General features: G+C 43.5%; 2 protein-coding genes and 1 pseudogene across 10 annotated transcripts in view; 1 reads left to right on the top strand and 2 right to left on the bottom strand.

The window, feature by feature from the left end:
- Positions 1-3,500, bottom strand: part of Clcc1 (chloride channel CLIC like 1) — a 29,449-nt gene extending 25,949 nt beyond the window's left edge. For all 3 annotated transcript variants that reach the window (XM_045138672.1, XM_004658921.3, XM_045138673.1), the window contains exon 1: positions 3,384-3,500. The gene's annotated coding sequence lies outside the window, so the exon portion shown is untranslated. The remainder of the gene's footprint in view (positions 1-3,383) is intronic.
- Positions 3,501-13,077: 9,577 nt separating this feature from the next.
- Wdr47 (WD repeat domain 47) overlaps positions 13,078-24,654 on the bottom strand; it is an 89,450-nt gene continuing 77,873 nt past the window's right edge. For all 7 annotated transcript variants that reach the window (XM_045138487.1, XM_045138489.1, XM_045138488.1 and 4 more), the window contains exons 14-15: positions 17,058-17,276; positions 13,078-14,313 (exon numbers count right to left, since the gene is read on the bottom strand). In XM_045138487.1, the coding sequence (XP_044994422.1) occupies positions 14,171-14,313; positions 17,058-17,276 (362 nt within the window). In that variant the 3' untranslated portion in view covers positions 13,078-14,170. The remainder of the gene's footprint in view (positions 14,314-17,057; positions 17,277-24,654) is intronic.
- LOC101613342 lies at positions 23,437-24,056 on the top strand (annotated as a pseudogene).

The following is a 24,654-nucleotide window of genomic DNA, read 5'->3' as shown; positions in this document are numbered from 1 at the left end:
TCTCTCTCTCTCTCTCTCTCTCTCTCTCTCTCTCTCTCAATCTCTCTCTCTCTCTAATAAATAAACAAAATAAAATAAGCCAGGCATGATAGTGCACGCCTTTAATCCCAGTACTAAGGAGGCAGAGACAGGAGGATCCCCGTGAGTTTGAGGTCACCCTGAGACTAAATAATGAATTCCAGGTCAGTCTGGGCTAAAGTAAGACCCTACCTCGAAAAAAAAAAATTGTATTGTACTGGAGAGGTAGGTGGCTTAGTGGTTAAGGCGGTTGCCTTCAAAGCCAAAGGACCTCAGTTCGATTCTCCAGGATCCATGCACAAGATGGCACATGCATCTGGAGTTCATTTACAGTGGCTGGAGGGCCTGGCACACCCATTCTCTCTCTCTCTCTCTCTCAACTAAATAAAATTTTTAAAAGTAAAAATAAATAAAATAAAATATCCAGGTGTGGCACATGCCTTTAATCCCAGCACTTGGGAAGCAAAAGTAGGAGGACTGCCATGAGTTTGAGGCCACCCTGTGATTAAATAGTGAGTTCCAGGTCAGCCTGGGATAGCTAGAATGAAACCCTACCTTGAAAATCAAATACAAATAAAATAATTTTTTTTTTAAAGAGCCAGGCATGGTGGCACATGCCTTTAATTCCAGCACTTGGGAAACAGAGGAAGGAGGATCACCATGAGTTCAAGTCCACCAAGATTATATAGTGAATTCTAGGTCAGCCTAAGTTAGAGTGAGACCCTAGATCAAAAAAAAATAAATAAAAAATAAAAATAAAAGAATAAGAGAAAGGACAATGGAGAGCTCTGGGGACTCTGATAATGTCCTGTCTTTTAGAACACTGCATGGTAGTCACATGAGTGTTCACTTTTTTAAAAACATAAATTATTTATTTGAGAAAGAGAAAGGGGCAGGCAGAGAGAGAGAGAATGGGCGCACTAGGGCCTCTAGCCACTGCAAACAAACTGCAGATTCATGCATTACTTTGTGCATCTGGCTTCACATGGATACTGTGGAATCCAACTCGGTTTGTTAGGCTCTGCAGACAAGTGCCATAACCACTGAGCCATCTCTCCAGCCCTGTTTTTTAAAATAGGAATTAGACTAATCCCCCACCCCATTTTATGTTGAAGTCCTATTTCCCAGTATCCCAAAATGTGATTGGATTTTGTCACTGTTGTTTGTAGCTGAGACTGACTTCAAGCTCACCCTCCTCCTACCTCAACACAACCCAAGTTCTGAGATTCTAGGTGTATGCCACCATGCTTGATTTAGGGTCTTGAAGGAAGTCATTCAGTTAAAATGAAATCAGTAGGATGGTCCTTTACCCAATATGACTTGTGTGTGGAATAAGTTTGGTTGACAGGTCACAAGTAAGGCAATATGAAGACACAGGCCATTTATACCTGAACCTGTGGCTGTCTCCTCCCCAAGGTGTGAGGAGGCCCGGGGTGATGGGACTGGAGACTCACAAGATGCAGCTTTTCATGAATCTTCAACTCATGTAAGGACGGGGCCCAGGGAAATACATCAAATGGAGTGTCACTGTGGCGGGGAGGGGGGAGGGGTTATGGTGTGATTAAGAGAGAGTTGGAGCCGGGCGTGGTGGTGCACACCTTTAATTCCAGCACTCGGGAGGCAGAGGTAGGAGAATTGCCGTGAGTTCAAGGCCACCCTAAGACTCCATAGTGAATTCCAGGTCAGTCTGGGCCAGAGTGAGACCCTACCTCGAAAAAAAAAAAAAGAGAGTTGGAAAATAAATCCAGGGGTGAAGAAAGGTGAATGAAGAGCCTACGAAGCATCACCCACAAAGTCATACCATTACAACCATGTTACTTTCTCCAATAGTGATCAACAAATGCCAAGATTTAACTAGGCTACAGGATGGTAAAAATGATGGAAGACCAGAGGATAGGAGAGATACTATAGTAGAATCAGCTGGAAAGTCAAGCCCTTGTCTAAGATTGTTGTGGTCACTGAGTTAAAGCCAGAGCTCCTTGATATATCTGAGGACTGACTTCATGCTGAGTCTAAACCTGCAGAAAGCTTGTTTAAATTAAAAGTTTCTTGCGCCAGCCATCCCAACTAAAAGGAGGCTGAGGCTCACAAGTTCAAGGGCCTGCCTGTCCATTTAAGAAGACAACCTGCAAAAGCAAACAAAAACAAGCACAACAAAATATCCTGTAACTACCAGGCAGAACCTGTGGCACTGTACAACTTGCCAATGGGTACTTATATCTCTGCAAGTTTATACCATTCTCCTGTTGTTTTTTAATTGCCTCAGGCTTTGGTACTACTGGAGTTAAAATTACATACAATAACCATATGGGCTAGAGAGAAATGGCTCAGAGGTTAAGGCACTTGCCTGCAAAGTCTAACAACCTGGGTTCAGTTCGCCAGTACCCACATAAAGCCAGATGCACAGTGATTCCATGTATCTGGTGCACCCATTTTCTCTCTCCTCTCTTTCCCTCCTTGCAAATAAATTAAAATATTTAAAAATTACATACAATCATAGCTAATATTTTGTTACTATTTAATACACACATTTCCTTGATCCTCACAAAAAACTCTTCCAAGAACTATTATCTTCTTCGTTTTACATATTAGGAAAACAAGAAGCTTTCTCAAGGCCATTGAGCAAAGTGCCAGTGGCCTTAGGGTTTCTCAGAAAAACTGCTGGATCCACATCTCCGTGCAGCAAACTCTTGAAGGGGTTCTAACAGGAGCCATCAGCACTGAAGAGCTACCCAGAATGGGGCAGGAGGACTGTCATTCACAAGTGGAAATCCACATCGAGAAAAGTCTGATTTCAACGAACTTTACATGCAGAAACGGGGAAGGACGGACTAACCGTAATGACAGAGTTAAATTCTGACTTAGTGTAAAAGCGGGAGGGGACGCTATTTAGTTTGCGTGGTTATCCAGAAGCCGAATCTCTCAAATCGGCCAATTTCTATTTCTGACTTTTTTTTCCAGATGACAATGAAACTAACCCGGGGACCACACACTCATCGTCACTGTCATGAAGGGAAAAACCTTCACTGTTTTCATCACGCAGTCATCAACTCGCGGGCTTATCGCATCTCTTAGATGGTTTATGGTTCAGTTAGATTTGGAGTTTTAGAATATCACCTACCCCGAATCCGAGATAGACAGACAGACAGATAGATATAATTTTTCCCGGCAACATCTGTTCAAATTAGGTCTAAACTTTTCAGCGGTCGCCGAAAGCCCGCTGCGTCTTCCCGAGCCCCCCGCGGCCCCCGGGCCTGCGCACAGCAGCAGCAGCAGCCTCGGACCCTCGCCCACCGCCGAGGGAAGGCCCGCGCCCGCCCCGCCCAGCCAGGCCCAGCCCGCGGCCCCTGAGCGCGCACACTCACGTCGGGAGTCCGGCCTGCGGGTCCAGGAAGAGCCTGTGGGGCCCGGCAGGGCCTTGAAGAGCGAGCGGCGCACGCCACACGCCCAGGGGCCCAGCGCGCGCGACCCCGGCGCTTCCTCCGCATCGACTCGCTCGGCCGGCGGCTGGACGGCCTCCTGAGCGCGCGCCCCCGGCGCTTCCTCCGCATCGACTCACTCGGCCGGCGGCTGGGCGGCCTCCCGCGCGCGCGTCGCTGATTGGCTGCGCCCAGGGGGCGGGGCCCGGAGCCGCCCTGGTGAATTGACACGGGGATTTCCGTTTGCACGAATCCCTTTCTGCAAACGACTTTCTCACGCGGAACTCAAATATATTACTAAACGGATCACAAGCGTAGTGTCTTCAAAGAGGAGACGATTTCTTTTTTACTTTTTTTTCCCAGGGGTCGATACAAAAAGAAAGTGAATTCGCAATAAATTAGTGCTTGTGTATCATTCAGTACCCTTGGGAATATATAAGTTGCTTACAATTTAACTTTGTTCCAATCAGCCTGCGATCTATTGAAGAGCCAGCACCCACACACAGGGTGGGCCTTACATATTCAAGTACACTGTCATGTTGCCAAACTGAAATTCTGTATGTGTTAAACAATAACTCCCATTTCTCCTTCCTGTCGGGGCTATGGGCCACTCTTTCTGTTTCTATGCGGTATTCGTCTTTTTGTAACTGCCTTATCTCACTATAATGTCCTCAGAGTTCATCCATGTTGTACATAGATACTGTGAAAAGGTGGGATCCTATCCCTTTCCCTACCCTTTTGTTTGTTTGTTTGATTGGTTTTGTTGTTGTTGTTTCGACGTTGGGCCTGTCTCTAGCCCAGGCTAGCCTGGAATTCACTATGTAGTCTCAGGGTGGCCTCGAACTCACAGCAATCCTTCTACCTCTGCCTCCTGAGTGCTGGGATTAAAGGCATGTGCCACCACTTTGGGCTCCCTCCCCTTTTTTCAGACGTTTCTTATGTATTCCAGGCTAGCCTCTGGCTTCCTAGGTAGCTAAGGATGACCTTGAACTGCTGATACTCTGCCTCCACCTCCCTAGTGCTGGAATTACATCATGCCCTATGTATGTAGGGATGGAGCCCAGGGCTTCACACAGGCCCTGCAAGCACTCTACCAACTGAACTACATCCCCGAACCAAATGCCTTTGTTTAAAAGCTGAATATTTCCTTGTGTGTATATACCACAGTTGTATCAGTCACTGATCTCCAGGGGAACAGAGCTAGTACAATGTATGTGTATATACATGAAGGGATTTATTGTAGGCCTTGAAGTTCCCTGGGCAGTTGCTGATGCAGGCGGAGTTTAAAAGCTGAAGAGTTTGGCTTCCCTGAGCATGGCAGAAGGAATAAACACCCACTCAAGAAGTTAAACCTGTGGGTACATGATTTTTGCTCCAATCAGCCCCCAATCTGTAAAAGATACAGCACCCCACACAGGGTGGGCCTTACATATTCAAGTTCACTGATTCACATGCCAATTGCCTCTGAAAATACCATCAGACACCCCCAAGCATGCTTGAGTAATTTTCTATGTATATCTAAATTCAGTCAAGTTGGTAACCAAGATTAATCATCACTAGCTCATTCATCTATCAGTGATCACTTGGGTTGTTTTTACCATTGAGCTGCTGTGAAATTAAGCTGATGTGAAACATACGTGAATCAACAAATGCATTAACTTCCCTGCTTCCAGTTCTCATGGGCATATTTGAAGGAGGGCACCAGTTATTAGCCTAACTGCATTTTATCCTTCCCTAGTTCTGTTTGTTTTTTTTTTAATTTTTTTTTTTTTTTACATAGAGTGAGAGAGGGAGAGGAGAAAGAATTGGCACACCAGGGCCTCAGCCACTGCAAACGCTTGCACCCCCTAGTGGGCATATGCAACCTTGCTCTTGACTCACCTTTGTGAATCTGGCTAATGTGGGATCTGGAGAGCAGAACATGGGAACTTAGGTTTCGCAGGCAAGCGCCTTAACCGCTAAGCCATCTCTCCAGCCCTCCCTGGTTCTGTTTTGTCTCTTTTTCCTTTAGAGTCACTGTCTTCTCCAGTTACTTTGTAATTTTTTTACTTTATTTATTTATATGCAAGTAGAGAGGGAAAAATAAAGTGGAGACAGACCGAGAATGGGCATGCCAGCGCCTCTAGCCACTGCAAACGAACTTCAGATATATGCACCCCCTTGGACATCTGACTTATGTGGATTCTGGGGAATCAAACCTGGGTCCTTTGGCTTTGCAGGCAAGTGCCTCAACTGCTAAGCCATCTATCCAGGCCTTCTCTAGGTACTTTGGGTTCCAAGTGAAAGGACTGATGAATAAGTATCAAAAATCATTAAGTACTATAACAAAGAACCACAACGAATACCAAGAAATGGAGCATTTCACAAGACAGATCACATACTCCCAAAGAAGGGCAGGTATCCTTGATGGCAAAGTGGCACCCTGAGACAGAAGTAATGATCGTTTAGGAAGAAGACTGCTTCCCTAGGGGCTGACAGCAACGTACCCACAAGTCCTGGCACAACCAGAACTGAGATAATAATCAGATCACTGGCCTGACCAAGGCTACCTATCTGTCCACTATGCATACTGACCCCTCCCTTTCCAAACTTTCCCTCTTTTCTCTGCGTGTGCACGTTCATATGTGTGTAGATACATGTACACATGTGTGCATGAGCATGAGAAGGATTAGAAAATAACCTCAGGTGTCATTTCTCAGGAAAGCCATTCAACTTTTTGTCGTTTTTTTTTGAGGTAGGTTCTCGCTCTACCCCAGGCTGACCTGGAATTCACTATGTAGTCTCAGGGTGGCCTCAAACTCACAGTGATCCTCCTAACTCATCCTCCTGAGTGCTGGGATTATTGGTATGTGCCACCACACCTGGCTGCCATCCACCTTTTTTGTTGTTTTTGTGAGGTAGAGTCTCAGTCTAGCCCAGGCTGACCTGAAACTCACTCTGTAGTCTCAGACTGGCCTGGAACACATGACAATCCTCCCACCTCTGTGTCCCAAGTGCTAGGATTAAAGGTGTGTGCCACCATGCCCAGCTTCTATCCACCCTTTTAAAAAATGGGACGTCCAATCAGGATGGTGGACTCATAACCACACGAGAGCTCTGGAAGTGAAATCAGAAGGCAGTGAGGACGAGTGATGACCACATTCTACAAACAAGACAAGAGAAGATAACTGACTCCCAGTCACGATAAACCACCCCTCCCTCACACAGCAGCTAGGGCCCACATGAAACCACAGAGGAACAAGCGATGTGAGCCAGAGTGCTGCTTTCACGTGGATGAGCCTGACAATCTGTGCCAGGGTAATACAGACAGACACTGGGGAGCCTCAACACACACCACAGCAGAAATCCAGAAGATGCTGAGAGCACAACACTCAAGTAGACTTAAAACACACCCACCGTGGCCCAGGGAATTTTACAGAAGAGGGGGAATGGAAATGTTGTAAGAGCCATAGGGTAGGAGGGAACATCCAGAGGCACTTGGCCCCTCCATAATGACTGCTGCTCTCGCAACTCATAGTCCACAACCCCATGGTGAACACCAGCAATCCCACTGAAGAGGGCCCTCAGTGGAATGGGGGCAAAGAGGAGGGAAATGGTGGTACCAACACATGCTGTGTCCATACAAAGTTTCTATTTAAAAAAAAAAAAAAAGACAAGAGTCTCTAATTGGCCTGGAGCTCACCCATTAGTCTACAATGGCTGGCCAAGGATCCAACTTTCTCTACCTCCACAGTGCTGGGATTACAAACATGTGCAACCATGCACGGCATTTTTACGTGGGATCTGGAGATTGAACTCAGGACTTTATGTCTGCATAGTGTTGTACTCAGCTCCACATTGCTGGGATGAAACATCCAACCAGACACAGTTCATGGGAGGAATGGAATTATTTCAGCTTACAAATCCAGGGGAAGTTGCATCAGTGGCAGAAGAAGCTGGCTCCTTTTCACAGATCCAAGCAGAGAGACACAACCAACAGCCAGGAACACAAACACGAACAGCCAGCGTTCCGCTTGTTCTGCACACACCTTTGAGCTGGAACCAAGATCTGTCCCCAAACACACCTAGGGCTGGGCCCTAGGATCCACCTCAGTGACAACTCCTCCATCAGGCTCCTGGAGACTTAAGCAGGAAGGTTAACCTTAATCAAAAATATATGAGGCAGGCTGGAAAGATGTCTCAGGGGTTAAGGCACTTGTCTGCAAAGCCTAAGAACACAAGTTTGATTCACTGGTACCAATGTAAAACCAGATGCACAAGGTGGCGCATGCATCTAGAGTTTGTTTGCAGTGGCTGGAGGCCCAGGCATTCTCACACACATTCTCTCTCCTTCTCTCGCTGCCTCTTCCTCTCAAATAAATAAATAAATATTTTAAAAAAATACATGAGCCTGGGCTGGAGAGATGGCTTAAGAGGTTAAGGTACTTGCCTGCAAAGCCTAAGGACTCATGTTCAACTCGCCAGGTCCCACATAATCCAGATGCACAGCAATGCAAATGTGCAAGGCTGCACATGCACACAAGGGGATGCATACATCTGGAGTTTGATTGCAGTAGCTGGAAGCCTTGGCACACCAATTCTCTCTCTTGCTCTCTCTCACTCTAAAATAAAAAAAATACACCAGGGCTGGGGAGATTGCTTAGTGGTTAAGGTGCTTGCCTGCAAAGCCTAAGGACCTAGGTTCAATTCCCCAGGACCCATATAAGCCAGATGTACAAGGAGGCACATGCATCTGGAGTTCATTTGCAGTGACTAGAGGCCCTGGCATGTTCATTCTATCTGGCCCCTCCTCTCATAAATAAATAAATAAAATAATTAAAAAATACATGAGGCTATAGGGGACATATATTCACATTCAAACCACCACAAATGGCAAGCACTTTACTGAGTGAGCTATCTCCCAGCCCATTTCCTTTTCCTATAAAACTGTAAAAGTCCCATCAGCCTACTGAAGATGGACCCCATGAAATCATTTTGTCTTTCCCCACTAATGTCTTTTATTTTTATTTGTTTATTTATTAAGAGAGAAAGAGAATGGGCACACCAGGGCCTTTAGCCTCTGCAAATGAACTCCAGACACATGTGCCACCTTGTGCATCTGGTTTTATGTGGGTTTTGGGGAATCAAACCTGAGTCCTTCAGCTTTGCAGGCAAGTGCCTCAACCGCAAAGCCATCTCTCTAACCCCCCCCCAACTAATGTGATTGGCATGATGGGATAGGTGGCTGAGCCAGATCTCTTGCCCTAAAATTCCATTAACATAGAGTTAGAAGTGGGATTGCTAAATTGTATGCTGTCTATTTTTATTTTATTTTGTGTTCTATAATAGCCTCTTGCTATGTAGCCCAGGCTGGACTTGGAACTCACAGCAATCCTTCTGATTCACCCTCCTGAGGGCTGGAATTACGTGTATGCACTACTATACTGGCTCTATGTTTAATTTGGGGGTGGTGATGGGACAACTGCCATACTGTTTTTCATAGAGGCCATACCATTTTACAGTAGCAAGGAGGTTCCAGGGAATATCTTTCATCTTCAGGGACAAGAATCTTACTTTTAAATTTTTTTGCTTATTTTTATTTATTTCTTTCAAAGTGACAGAGAGGAGGGAGAGAGAGAGTGGGCGCGCCAGGGCTTCCAGCCACTGCAAACGAACTCCAGATGCATGCGACCCCATGTGCAGCTGACTAACATGGGTCCTGGGGAATTGAGCCTCGAACCGGGATCCTTAGGCTTCCCAGGCAAGCACTTAACCGCTAAGCCATCTCTCCAGCCCAGGAATCTTATTTTAAAAATATATTTATTTTATTTTATTTTTTATTGGAGAGGGAAAGGGAGGGAAGAAGGAAGAGAGAAAGAGGCAGATAGAATGGGCGCACCAGGGCCTCCAGCCACTGCAAACTCCACACTGAAGTACCACTTTGTGCATTTGGCTTATGTGGGTCCTGGGGAATTGAACCTGGCTCCTTAGGCTTCACAGGCAAGTGCCTTAACAGCTCAGCCATCCCTCCAGCCCAAGAATCTTATTTTTAGATGGACTCATTGTGTTGCCTCCCAAGCATCAGGAAATATAAAGGTGTACCTGCACCCTACCAGAGACTTTTTTTTGTTTTGTTTTGATTTTTCAAAGTAGGGTTTCACTCTAGCCCAAGCTGACCTGAAACACACTACGTAGTCTCAGGCTGGCCTTGAACTCACAGCAATCCTCCTACCTCTGCCTCCCAAGTGCTGGAATTAAAATCCTGTGACACTCTGCCCGGCTTTTTATTTTTATTTATTTATTTTAGTTTTTTGAGGTAGGGTCTCACTCTAACCCAGGCTGACCTGGAATTCATTATGTAGTCTCAGGGTGGCCTTGAACTCATAGAGATCCTTCTACCTCTGCCTCCCAAGTGCTATGATTAAAGGTGTGCACCACCATGCCCAGCTTTAAGTTTTTCTAACTTTATTTTTATTTGTTATAAGAGGAGAAGAGAGGAGAGGGGAGGGGAGAGAAGAGAGAAGAAAAGGAGAAGAGAGGAGAATGGGTGTGCCAGGACCTCTAACCACTGCAGACAAACTCCACACACATGTGCCATCATGTGCATCTGGCTTACATGGGTCCTGGTGAATCGAACTTGGGTCCTTAGGCTTGTATGTGTGTGATTTGTTGTTGTTGTTGTTGTTTTGTATTTAATGGTAGGGTCTTGCTTTCTAGCCCAGGCTGACCTGGAACTCACTATGTAGTCTCAGGGTAGTCTTGAACTGACAGCAACCCTCCTACCTCTGCCTACCAAGTGTTGGGATTAAAGGCATGCGCCACCATGCCCAACTCAAATTTTTGTTTGTTTTTTCAAGGTAGGGTCTTGTTGTAGTCCAGGCTGACCTGGATTTCACTATATAGTCTCAGGTTGGCCTCAAACTCATGGCAATCCTCCTCTGCCTCCCGAGTGCCAGGAGTAAAAGTGTGCACTACCACACCTGGCTGTTTTTGTTTTTTTTTTTTTTTTTTTGAGCCAAGCCAAGCCAAGCCTAACAGGATGGCCTTTTTTTTTTTTTTTAATTTTTATTTATTTATTTGAGAGCAACAGAGAGAGAGAGAGATCAAGAGAGAGAGAGAGAGAGAGAGAGAGAGAGAGAGAGAATGGGCGCGCCAGGGCCTCCTGCCACTGGAAACGATCTCCAGACATGTGCGCCTCCTTGTGCATCTGGCTAACGTGGGTCCTGGAGAATTGAGCCTCAAACCAGGGTCCTTAGGCTTCATAGGCAAGCGCTCAACTGCTAAGCCAGCTCTCCAGCCCAAGGCTGGCCTTTTTTTTATGCGAGAGTGACAGAGAGAGAAGGAGAGTGAGAGAGACAATTGGCATGCCAGGGCCTCCAGCCATTGCAATCAAACTCCAGACATGTGTGCCCCATTGTGCACAGGTGCAACATTTCACGCTTGCATCACTTTGTATGTCTGGCTTTTGTGAGACCTAGAGAGTGGAACATGAGTCCTTAGGCTTTGTAGGCAAGTACCTTAACCACTAAGCCGTCTCTGCAGCATGTGTGTGATGTTGTAATGCAGGGTCTCACTTTGCAGCCTAAGCTGGCCTGGAATTTACTATGTAGCCCAAGCTAGACTCAAACTTGTGGCAGTCCTTCTGTCTCAGCCTCCTAAGGGCTGAAATTATAGACATCAGATACCACACCCATCTCATTACGTATTCTTCTTTGGCACATGTGTGTAGAGTGGTGTGGTTTGTGATGTGATGTGTGTGGCAAACACGTGTGTGCAGATCATGCGTCCTGTATGCACATGTGGAAGCCAAAGAAGTGTGGGTGTATGCTGTTACTCATCCACGTGTTTCCCTGAGACAGTCTCTCAACCCAAACTGCTGTTTTCCTGCCTGTGAGCCCAGGGTTCACCTCCTGGGAAATGAACCTGACTAGTCACTTTATTCTGTTGTGATCAGCTGAAGTACAAGGAGTTATTTGACTTTCTTATATTAAGATTTGCTTTGTTGGATTATACTAAGTGAGGTAACCCAGGCCCAAAAAGCCAAGCGCCACATGTTCTCTCTCATATGTGGATCCTAGCTACAGATGATTGGGCTTCTGCCTGAGAAGGAAAATACTTGGTAGCAGAGGCCAGTAAGTTAAAAAGGAGACATAAAGGGAAGAGAAAGGGAGAGAGGAGGATACTTAATAGGTTGATATTGTATATATATGTAAGTACAATGATTGTAATGGGGAGGTAATATGATAGAGAATGGAATTTCAAAGGGGAAAGTGTGGGGGTGGGGAGGGAGGGAATTACCATGGGATATTTTTTTATAATCCTGGAAAATGTTAATAAAAATTTAAAAATTAAAAAAAAGGATTTGCTTTGTGTTCTAATGTATGAACTGCATTGGAAAAAGTTCCCTTGTGCTGCTGAAAAGAAGATTTATTCTTCTTTAAAAAAATATTTGAGGCTGGGCGTGGTGGCGCATGCCTTTAATCCCAGCACTCGGGAGGCAGAGGTAGGAGGATTGCCGTGAGTTCAAGGCCACCCTGAGACTCCATAGTGAATTCCAGGTCAGCCTGGGCTACAGTGTGACCCGAAAAAACAAAAACAAAAACAAAAAAACAAAACAAAACAAAAAAAAAATTTGAGAGAGAGAGAGAGAGAGAGTGCACGCAAGCACATGCCAGGGCCTTTAGCCCCTGCAAACAAACTCCAAACGCATATGCCACCTTGTGCATCTGGTTTATGTGAGCACTGGGGAATCAAACCTGGGTCCTTAGGATTTGCAGGCAAGTGCCTTAACTGCTAAGTCATCTCTCCAGCCCCTCTTTCTGTGTTTTTTTTTGGGGGGGGAGGCAGGACTACCTATCAATTGGTGAGAATGGGTTGTTGAAGTATTATACTGGGGTTAATCTGTGACTTTACATCTAGTAGTGTTTATTTAATAAGATTGGGAGCACCCAAGTTCAGCCTGGGCTAAAGTAAGAACCTGCCTCAAAAAAAAAAAAAAAAAAAAGTAGCTGTGCCTTGAGGAACAACAAAGACGACAGGAACCTGATGTTGTCCTGTGTTCTCTACACCCATCGGCACACCCACACACACATACATGCACACACAGACACACATCAGAGGGAAAACCTGTTACTGTAAAATATCCAAACGCTAACAAGACTTTGTTTCTGTGTTCAGACACCAGTTCAGCATAATTGGTATCTGAGTCAGAATGTATACACTTTACTGGACATTCATTTATTTTGCAGTACTGAGGATTGAACCCAGTGCCTTGTGTATTCTAAGCAAGTGCTTTACCACTAACCCAAATCCCCAGCCCTTGCCTTGCAGGTTTTATTATTAAAAACCACAATATAAGGCTGAGGCTGTAGTTCAGTAATAGGGCGCTAGCGTATCATGTGCAAGGCCCTTGGCTCAACGTCCCAGCATTGCAAAAAGCTTAAGAGAAAGGCAACAAAGAAGAGAAGAAAAGGAAAAGGATGCAAGTGCTATGCAGTTGCCAAGCGTTACAAAGCAAATCCATGGAAGACCTTAGGAAACAGTATATTAAGTGATCATGAGGTTCATCCACTGAACCTACTTAATTCGCTGGACCTGCTTTCTCCACGTCAACAGGAAAGTAACATTCTAAGTTGAAAACCAGAGACTCTAGAAACAATGGTTTAGGTGTCAAGAGGTTTTTATTGAAATAAAAGCATAGTTACACTTCTATTACCCTTTCCACTGTGTACCATAGATTTAAAATGCACAGACAGTTCAATAATTAGAACCAAGACAACTGCAGTTTAAATAAATAAAATAGCCTATTTAATAATTTAAAGTAAAGGTACTGAATCATATGAAAATAAAGATACATAAAATGTTAGGGTCTACAGTACTGTAGAAATAAAATCATTATTCTCCATTACACAAAATAGTGCAAGAAAAAAATCCAAATAAGCTTTTGGAGTGCAAAGTTTAAATTTTCCATTTTAACTTATCATGCAGACATAGCATTTCAAGCCATGCTATAGTCATGGCAAAGTTTTTATTTCAGGAGGAAACTGCTAGCCAGTACCAAGCAGTGTGTCACATCATGTCTGCTGCTCTGCTTCTAGCGCACAGTTCAGAAGAGATGGATCTTGTGGACTCAAAACACTGAAATTAACAAGCAAAGATAGGAACCTTTTAGCCTAAAAGGAAATAACATGGTAAAATAATAACCACACCTCTGGGTCAAGGACAAAGAGAACGCTGTACGGCATGACAAACCCAGCAGCAATCTCCTGCTCATCTTTAAACTCCTTAATGATCTGGAAGTGAACACATTAGGTCAATTCTGAAACATCAAAGTATGACTCTAGAAGAAGAGTGATCCAATGTAGGACTGTGACAAAAGCCAAGTTGTTTTTGAACACACGTTTGATCTGGCGAGAAGTTGGTTGTATTACTTGTAATAATATACTTACAGTTTAGTGTCAATGTGTATATAAAACTGTTATTTGAGCAAAAACTGAGGAATGCATTTAATAATAAACTGTAAACACATCATCCACCTGGGCATGGCATGCACACCCACAACTTAAGAGCCCTGCTGCAGGCTTTGGCAAGGAGACTACACAGCAGCACGAACGGACACGGAAGACTGGAGCACTGCAGATCACACCCGACACCTCGGCAACAAGGGCCTCCGCGCTAACCCTTTCTGGTAGTTGTCTTAATTCAGTAGTCTCAAGTCCCTGTGCTTTCAATGACAGGCTACCGCAGGGCATGCTCTAGCCATTGTAAGTCCAGAGTGTCACAGTTCTGTCTGCGGAGGATGACAGGAAGGAAAGATCCTGGGTGTGCCATCTGCACTGAATCACTTTGTCCTTGTGCTCCCCCACCGCCATGATAGGAAGCTGCTTGGTGAGATCTCCTAAATTAAAAAAAGAAGAGACACTGACTTATAAGTCAACCTAAGTACATGCATATATTTTACAGACTTCCTGTTCCTTTTTATTTATTTATTTTTAATTTTTTTTGTTCATTTTTTATTTATTTATTTGAGAGCGACAGACATAGAGAGAAAGACAGATGGAGGGAGAGAGAGAGAATGGGCGCACCAGGGCTTCCAGCCACTGCAAACGAACTCCAGACGCGTACACCCCCTTGTGCATCTGGCTAACGTGGGACCTGGGGAACCGAGCCTCGAACCGGGGTCCTTAGGCTTCACAGGCAAGTGCTTAACCGCTAAGCCATCTCTCCAGCCCCCTGTTCCTTTTTAGATGCTACAGTAGGAAAGGTTTAGAAAATAAATCATGTTGGAATTTGCTAACATACACAGCAACACTTGACTCAGCTGCCACTCTCTGGAAACTCTGCTCAGAGTTTCTTTTCTCCCTGACAATTCCCCCTACCTCAAGTCTCCTCTGCTGGTTTTCTCCCCCTTCCTGACTTAACATTTGCTGAGTTCTCAGTCAGCCTGCAGATTTCTTTGCTCCCTTTGTACCTCCTTCCTCCAAAGTCTCATCATGTACCTTGGTCATATATGTAACTATGATTCATTTTATCTCCAACCATGAAGTTTAAGCTTCAGATTAGATAAACAGCCTTTAACGCCTCACTGTATTCCATGACAGCCATCTTCATTATAACTTGTCTAAAAACCACTCTCTTGGTTTTCTTGCCCAAATCGGTTCCTCCCTCACTCAAATTCTTCACCTCAACTAAAGGTACTATGTCAGAAACCCAGGAGCATCATATTCCTAGTTTCCATATTCCCTGACCCTAATCCATGCAAATCAGAATGCTCTGAAATCTACTTACTCCTTTCAGAACGCTCCATCTCCATGCCTTAGCCCCAGCCACCACCTCTCACTTGAAGTACCCCAGCAGACTTTTCACTGAAACTTACACTTATTTTTTTCAAGTTTTTGTTTTTATTTATTTATTAGAGTCAAGAGAGGAAAAGAAAGAAAGGGGAAAAGACAGAGAGAGACAGAGAATGGGTGCACCAAAGCCTCTAGCCACTGCAAGTGGACTCCAGACGCATGGACCACCTTGTTTGACTTACATGGGACCTGGAGAATCAAACCTGGGACCTTAGGCTTCACAGGTAAGTGCCTTAACCACTAAGCCATCTCTCCAGCCCTGCACTTCTATTCTTGACTGACTTATAATTCACTCTCTCTACAAAACTCAAATTATCTTTTTTTTTTTTTTCTTTTCCAGGTAGGGTCTCACTTTAACTCAAGCTGACCTGGGTTTCACTATGTAGTCTCAGGGTGGCCTTGAACTCACAGCACTCCTCCTCAAAAGCATGTGCCACCATAACCAGCAAATTATCTTTTTTTCCTGATTTATTTACTAGAGACAGAGGGAGGGACACAGCACACACACACGGGGGGGGGGGGGGGAGAATATGAGCATGCCAGGGCCTCTAGACACTGCAAACAAACTCCAGATGCATGCACCACCTTGTGCATCTGGCTTATGTGGGACCTGAAGAATTGAATCTGGGTTCTTAGGCTTCGCAGGCCAGTGCCTTAACTGCTAAGCCATCTCTCCAGCCCTCAAATTCTCTTTTAAAATGTAATTCAAATCATAAAACTGATTTGAAATATCCCAAAGGACTTGTGTTATACCTTGTACAAAGTCTGCAGCTCTGTAGTAACTGGTACATTGGCACCAAATGGACCCTCTAAAGTGGGAGACTACCAGTGAGGAAGGCTATGTATGACTCTGTGCATGGGAAATCTTTCTCTCAATTTTGCTATTATCCTAAAATTGCTTTTTAAAAATAAGCCTATTTTTTATTATTGAAATGATGAACATTGGCTTCAAAATTAGACTTTGGTCTCTCTTTCTCTTGGTTCATAAGTTCCAGCAGTCACTTGGGCCTCAGGTGTCATGACCATGCCAAGTTGGTTCCTGCTTCTCCAAGGGTCTTGGAATCACTCACTGTTCCTTCTCATCATTCAGGCCTCTGTGCAAATGGCATTACCCTGAAGATACCTACTCTAGCTATCCTATCTCACATGGCTTTCCCTTGTCACTCTAGTCATTATCTCCTATTGTGCTAAATTTGTTAATAGCACTTGCCATTACTTTAAATTACATCATGTATTACTTTATCTTTCACTGGCCTTTAAAATATAAGCTCCACAAAGAAGAAAGCTAACTAATTATTCATCTGTTCCTAGATGATATACAATAAATATTTACATAATAGATGTTTAAAAATAAAAACTAGGGACTGGAGAGATGGCTCAGGAGTTAAAGGGGATTGCTTGAAAAGCCTGATGGCCTGTATTCAATTCCCTAGTACCCAGAAAAGCCAGATGAACAAAACACTGTACGCATCTGGAGTTCATTTGCAATGGCAAGAGACCCTGATGTGCTCATACTGAACTTTTTCTTTCTGCTTCTTTTTCTTTCTCTCTCTCTCCCTCAAATAAATAAATGAAAATACTTAACTAAAAATAACAAAAATTAAAATTAAACTGGACACAACCAATATAAACTTTACTCCATTTATGCAGTAATTTTCTATAAGAAATCTTAATGCAGCCTGCTTAATAAATACTATAAAATTAAAATTTGAAAATCATCATGATCAAGCTATTAAAAAACACTCCAAACAGAAAAGGAGACAAAAACAAAAGGATCACTCTTCCTCACCTTGTAGGTCTGTCACCTTTATTTTCATATCATAAGAGCCTGTCAGCAAGTAGTGAGCCCCGGGGGAGAATCGAACAGAGCGAACATCACTGGAGTGAGGGTGGTAACTCTGCACCATTCTTCCTCCTCTTATGTCATACAGCATGCAGCTAGAATCTTCTTGGCCCGTGGCTAAAAGGCGCCCACTGGGATCTACTGCTACAGATGCCACTGCACTCCCTGTGGGGGAGGAACAGAGTCAGTCAGTACACCTAAACCACCATATACCAACCATGGTAACTAAGCCACACACCACTGCTGTCCAGTTATGGAAAAATCCAAACCAACAGTCAACCAATAGGCATTTAAGTCCTTTTTAAAGACAAGGGATGAAGCAAGATTCTGTAAGGAGCTGGGCATGGTGGCACATGTCTTTGCTTTGAGTTCAAAGCCAGCCTGAGCAGCCTACATAATGAATTCCAGACCAGCCTGGGTTACAGCAAGACTTACCTCAAAAAAAAAAAAAAAAATTCTGTTTGATGTTTTTGGTTTTGGTTTTTCAAGGTAAGGTCCAGGCTAACCTGGAATTCACTCTGTATTCTCAGGGTGGCCTCGAACTCATGGTGATCTTCCTACCTCTTCCTCCCAAGTGCTGGGATTAAAAGCATGCGCCACCACGCCCGGCTCATGTGTTGTTGTTTTTGATCATTTTAAAGAACCTTATATTGAAACATTATCAGAAAATGGAACAGGTGAGCAAGGCTAGAGAGACCACTTCTTACTTTTCACTACTGAGGAAGGGCTCAGAAATGCTTCTATGCTCAAGTAGAATATTTTTCTTATTCTCTCTAGAGTCTATCTGAGAGTACAAGAAAAGTTACTAATAAATTATACTTTAGAACAACAGTAGAGGAAATGCCTCAACCTCAACACAACGTGTCATTTACTACCAACAGGAACTGAACAGAAAATAAGCTAAGTCCAAAGCTCTAACTATACCACATAGTTATTTGCAAGGACAGAAAAAGAGACAGAGAAAGAGAAAATGGGCATGCCAGGGCATCCATTCACTGCAAACAAACTCCAGATGCATGTGCCACTTTGCCACTTTATGCATCTGGCTTGACATGGGTGCTAGGTCATCAGACCTAGGTTGTTAGGCTTTGCAAGCAAGCATCTTAACTGCTGAGCCATCTCTCCAGCCCTTCTATTTTTTTTTATTTATTCTATTTTATATTTTTATTTACTCATTTGATAGAAGGGGGTAAAAGAGAGTCGAGAAGAAAGAAGAGGAAGAGATAGAGAAAGGAAAGAATGGGTACACCAGGGCCTCTTGCCACTGAAAACAAACTCCAGAGGCATGTGCCACTTTGTGTATCTGGCTTTACATCAGTACTGGGGGATCAAACCTAGGCCATCAAGCTTTGCAAACAAGCAACTTTAACCACTCAACCATCTTTCCAGCACCACAAAATGATTCTTTTTTGGAGGTTTAGGGAAGAGACAGAGAAAGAGGCAGAGAGAGAGAGAGAGAGAAAGAGAAAGAAGCAGACACAGAAAGATTGAATGGACGCTCCAGGACCTCCAGTCGCTGCAAATGAACTCTAGACTCATGTACCACCTTGTGCATCTGGCTTATATAGGTCCTGAGGATTGAACCTGGGTCATTTGGCTTGGAAGTTAAGGAAGGCACCTTAACTGCTAAGCCATCTCTCCAGCCTCCCCACTTTTTAAAATTATTCTCATTTAGGGACTGGAAAGATTGCTCAGGGGTTAAAGCACTTGTCTACAAAGCCAAAGGCACCAGGTTTGATTTCCTAGTACCCATGTAAAGCCAGATGCATGGCTAGAGGCCTTGGCAAACCCATTTTCCCATTTTCTCTCCTTCTCTTTCTGATCTGTTTTTCTTGCAAATAAAATAAAATCAGTTTAAAAAATTTTCTCCTTTAGCTGGACATGGTGGCTCATGCCTTTAATCCAGGGTGTTGGGAGGCAGAAGTAGGAGGAGCACCATGAGTTCAAGGCCACCCTGAGACTACATAGTGAGTTTCAGGTCAGCCTGGACTAGAGCAAGACCCTACCTTGAAAAACAAAAAAACAAACAAACAAAAAAATCTCCTTTAATCCCAGCACCTGGAAGGCAGAGCTTGTAGGAGGATCACTGTGAGTTTGAGGCCAGCCTGAGACTGCATAATAAATTCCTGGTTAGCCTGGGCAGGAATGAGACCCCAAATAAAATAAAAGGGGGGAGAGTGAGACCCTACCTCAAAACCCCCAAAACAAATAAATATAAAAAAAAAAACAAGGTGGTACTGAAGAGACGGCTTAGCAGTTAAGGTGCTTGCCTAAAAAACCAAAGGAAACAGGTTCAATTCCCCAGGACCTTTGGAAACCAGATGCACAAGGTATGTATCTGGAGTTCCTTTGCAGTAGCTGGATGCCCTGGTGCACCTATTCTCTCTCTCTCTCACATCTGCCTCTTTCTCTCGCTCTTAAATAAATAAAAATTAAAAAGAGATTGTATCATTTAAAAAATTATTGTGACCTTTAATATATGAACACAGAGCTGACTGGGTATATTCATTCCCCTTGGGTTATCCTCTGATGTCCCCTCTCCCCTGCCCCCATTCCACTGAGGGCCCTCCTCTGTGTGGGTAACTGTGATTACTGGTAATCACTGTTGGGCCATGAGTATACCAGTCAGTTCCTGTGCAGGACAATGCCTCACATAAGCCTTCCTACCCTCTGGCTCTTAAATTCTTGCTGGCCCCTCTTCCACAATGTTCTATTTGGACAAGATAATTATTAAGGGGTGAAAAAATATTAGATATTTGCCATGATTTGTGAACCTACAAAAGCTTAACTTTAACAAAATTTTATTACTTAGTATTCAATTTTTCTTGTTAGGAAAAATATTTTGAGAACTTTATCACAAAAATAAGATTGACCTAAAACTCACTTGGAAGCAAAAAAGAAGCCCCCCCCCCTTGCCAAAAAAATAGCTAAAGCAATTCTCAAATAGCTAAAGCAATTCTGAGCAAGAAAAATAAGGTTGGCAGTATCACCACACGTGATTTTAAGATCTATTACAGATGCATAATAACAAAAATAGCATGGTTCTAGCATAAAAACAGACACATAGATCAATGGAACAGAACAGAGGACCCAGATGTAAACCCAGGCAGCTTTTTATTTATCAGCTTTTTATTTATTTATTTATTTTTGGTTTTTCAAAGTAGGGTCTCACTCAAGCTCAGGCTGACCTGGAATTCACTATGTAGTCTCAGGGTGGCCTTGAACTCACAGCAATCCTACCTCTGCCTCCTAAGTGTTGGGATTTAAAGGCATGCACCACCACGCCTGGCTGTTGATATTTTTAAATTTAATTAAATTATTTATTTGAGAGAGAAAGAGGTGGAGAGAGAGAGGGAATGGCCATGCTGGAGCCTCTAGCCACCACACACAAACCAAACAAAATGGCCTGGATATCCATTAACTCACAGTGCCTGTCACTACCTACACAAGACCAGTACAATAGGAGGAAAAAATGAGGACATCAAAATCAAAGAGAGATTTGGGCTGGAGAGATGGTTAAGCAGTTAAGGTACTTGTATGGGATCCATGTTCAACTTTCCAGGTCCCATGTAAGCCAGACAAAGGTGATGCAAGCACAAGGTTGCACATGCCCACTAGGTGGCACAAGCGTCCGGCGTTCGATTGTAGTGGCTGAGGCCCTGGTATGCCAATTCTCTCTCTCTTACTCTCTCTAAAGTAAAAGAAAAAATAATAATAAGCTGGGCTTGGTGGCACATGACTTTAATCCCAGTACTTGGGAGGCAGAGGTAGGAGGATCACCATGAGTTTGAGGCCACTCTGAGATGACATAGTGAATTCCAGGTCAGCCTGGGCTAGAGTGAAACCTTACCTCGAAAACCAAGAAATCAAAACTCAAAAAAAAAAAAAAAAAATCAAAAGAAAGACTGATTGAGAAGGGGAGGAGGGGACACAGAGAGTAGAAGTGTGAAAGTGGGGAAGTGGGAAAGGGAATTATCATGGTTTGTTGTCTATAATTATGAAACTTGTCAATAATAATAATAATAAAGAACCAAAAAGGAAAATTTTATTTATGTAAAAATAACTTACTATTTATTTATTATAAATAAATTAACTAATAAAAAAGAAATCCAGGTTCATTTACTCAAAAAAGTGATTATTAAGTTACTAGGATCTTGGGCCAGGCGCTATATACTAGATGCTTTATCTACTCTGGGAAATAAAACAGATGTGACTGCTTAATATCTACTAGAAGAGATGAGCAATAAGTAAGTGAACAAGGCTGGGTGTGGTGGCGCACGCCTTCAATCTCAGCACTTGGGAGGCAGAGGTAGGAAAGGAAGATCACCATGAGGTTGAGGCCACACTGAGACCACATAATGAATTCCGGGTCAGCCTGAGCTAGAGACTCAGAAACCCTGTTGCAAAAAAAGGAAAAAAAAGTAAGTGAACAAATACCTCATTTTAAGCAGATATCAAGAGTTCAGTCACAGAAAATAGTGGGGTGAGGTCCCTATTAGGGCAGTCAAAAAAGGCTTCTCTTGCTGGCCAGGTGGCAACAAAGCTGAAACTTGAAGAAAAGAATCTAACCAGGAAAAGACACACAGGAGAGCACTCAGGCTGTGCACACAGCACATGCATTCAGGAAGACCCTGCCACCTTTGCTATGTTCCAGAAACGGAAGGAAAAACACAAGAGCAGGTGATTCTTTTTGCATGTGTAGTAAGTATGTGCTGTGTGTGTGGTGTATGCATGTATATGTGCAGATACACACACAGGTGTGTGAAAGCCACAGGAGAACATGTGGAATTCCAGTGCACCTATGACAGAGACAGGAGAATCCCTCAGAAGCTCTGGTTAGCCTAGTGAATACAATGAACAAGAAACCTGCGTCCAACAAAGTGGAAGGCAAGAACCCACACCCAAAGTTGTCCTGTGACCTGCACAGGTGTTCTATGTACATGTGTGTCTGCACTCACACGCGCACACACATTAAAAAGCAAAGATTGGGAGGCAGAGGTAGGAGGATCGCCGTGAGTTCAAGGCCACCCTGAGGCTACAGAGTTAATTCCAGGTCAGCCTGGACCAGAGTGAGACCCTACCTCGAAAAACCAAAAAAAATAAAAAAGCAAAGATCACTCATGGGCTATAGAGATGGTTTAATGGGTGAGAGGGCTTGCTGCCAGCATGAGAGGCCAAGATGGCCTGAGACGACTTGAGTTCAATTCCCCAAGACCCAGCAAACAGCTGGGCATGGCCATGCATGCGTGTAAGCCCAATCCTGAGTACAGACCACAGAATCAATGGGGCTAGTAAAAATCACAGCTCCACATTTCAGAGAGAGAGAGTGGAGAGAGAGAAGAAAGGAGAGGAGGGTTGGAGGAGAAAGGGGGAAGAGACTCTTCAAAACGAGGAACATGCAGGTGAGAAAGAGAGGGCAGTACACCCGCGCACACCACACACACGGCATATGCAGAAGGAAGGAAGGAGGGGAGGGAACTGTCTCTTTCCTTTCTTTCTTTCTTTCTTTCTTTCTTTCTTTCTTTCTTTCTTTCTTTTTTTTTTTAATAGTTTTTTGAGGTAGGGTTTCATTCTACTCCAGGCTGACCTGGAATTCACTATGTAGTCTCAGGCTGGCCTTGAACTCATGCCCACAATCCTACCTCTGGTTCCCAAGCACTGGGATTAAAGGCATGTACCACTATGCCCGGCTAGGAACTGGTTTTTCAAGGAACGAGATGGAGGAACAGTAAGAAGAAAACAGTATACTCTTTTTTTCAACCTCAGTTTTTTACCTGGACATCATTTGATTGTTGTTTGCCTTATTTTGTACTGAAGATTGAATCTCGTGCACTGCACATTCTAGGCAAGTGTTGTAGTCAAGCTATATTCCCGGCCCTCTTCTTTCTTTTTCTTTTGAGTCAGGATCTCATTAAGTTGTCGAGTCTGCCCTTGATCTCGCTCTGTGGTGCACTCTTTCCTTTAACTTTACCTTTTCTTTTTCTTCTTTTGGCTCTCTTTCAAATAAATAAAATTGCTCATAGCAGCCATTGAAGGGGAAGGAACTGCGTGTGTGTGTGTGCCTGTGTGGTGTGTGGGTATGTGCGTGCACACGTGTGTGGACAAGGAAGTGGTGGTGGTGGTGGTGGCTGGGGGAGAGCTGAGTGAAAAGTCCCAACTCCTTGGGCTCCATTTGTTTTCTTCCCCACACCTTTTGGTGGTCGTGGGCATTTATATTTGTGTTTCTCTTCATTCATTACCAAGTCTTTTAAATTTCTTTTTTGCTTTCTTTTCTTTTTTTTTCTGGTAAGGTTGAGAGGTGGGGTGGGAAAGGCAGGAAAAAGATATGGAGATGAAGAAGATTAACCTGCACTTAAAGAACAGAGCTCTAGAGGAGGTGACAGAGTTAGTTCATGATAACTGCCTGTGTGTCAATAGAGAAATTGAAGGCCTGAATGACACTTTCAAAGAACTACAGTTGCTGAGCATAGCTAATGTGGAGTTAAGCTTACTGGCTTGTTTTTCCAGCTTAAATAAACTTCGAAAGTTAGAACTTAGTGACAATATAATTTCTGGAGGCTTGGAAGCCCTGGCAGAGAAATGCCCAAATCTTACCTACCTCAATTTGAGTGGAAACAAAATCAAAGATCTCAGTACAGTAGAAGCTCTGCAAAATCTTAAAAATTTGGAAAGTCTGGACTTGTTTAATGTGAGATCACAGACCTGGAAGATTACAGAGAAAGTATTTTTGAGCTGCAACAAATCACATATTTAGATGGATTTGATCAGGAGATTAATGAAGCCCCAGACTCGGAAGAGGAGGATGAGGAGGGTGGAGATGAAGATGAGGAGGAAGATGAGTCTGGTCTACCTGAAGGGTATGAAGAGCAACAGGAAGAGGAAGAGGAGGATAAAGATGAAGCAGGCTCAGAAGTGGGAGGAGGAGGAGATGTAGGCCTCTCATAATGAAGGAAGAAACTCAGATGAAGAAAGTCTTTGGGGAGAGAAAAGGAAATGAGATGCTGAGATGATAGAGAGGAAAAAGATGACTCGATCATTCTACAATCAGATTCCCTTTTGTCCCTGGGTGTGCAATACAGTGATCATATCTTCTCTGTTTCTTGTATGACAGGTATCCTACAGAAGAAAATGTGTAACTTTTTATTGGAAAAGTGTGGTTTTACTATTTTTGCCTTATCATTCCGATTAAGATACTATCTGTTAAAGATCATAATGTATTCAGAAAAGGATTGTTAAAACCATCATCCCATTGTGAAATTCTTTAGCATTGTATTTGGAATCTTAATGTTTCTAATTCATGGTTACTGTATTAGACATTTTTAGCCCACAATTAAAACATATTTTCCTTAAAAATAAATAAAAAATTTAAAAATAAGTAATATATATTATGTATTACTATATTATTTTTTATGTTTTTAAAATTTTATTTACTTGAGAGACAGAACAAGAAAATGAGAATGAGTACGGGCAAGGCAGGGTCTCTTGCTGCTGCAAGCAAACTCCAGACACATGTGCCACTTTGTGCATCTGGCTTTATTTGGAT

Source organism: Jaculus jaculus, chromosome 19 (genome assembly GCF_020740685.1).
Source record: "Jaculus jaculus isolate mJacJac1 chromosome 19, mJacJac1.mat.Y.cur, whole genome shotgun sequence".
NCBI classification, from domain to species: domain Eukaryota; kingdom Metazoa; phylum Chordata; class Mammalia; order Rodentia; family Dipodidae; genus Jaculus; species Jaculus jaculus.
This window is presented reverse-complemented; position numbering and strand designations above follow the sequence as displayed.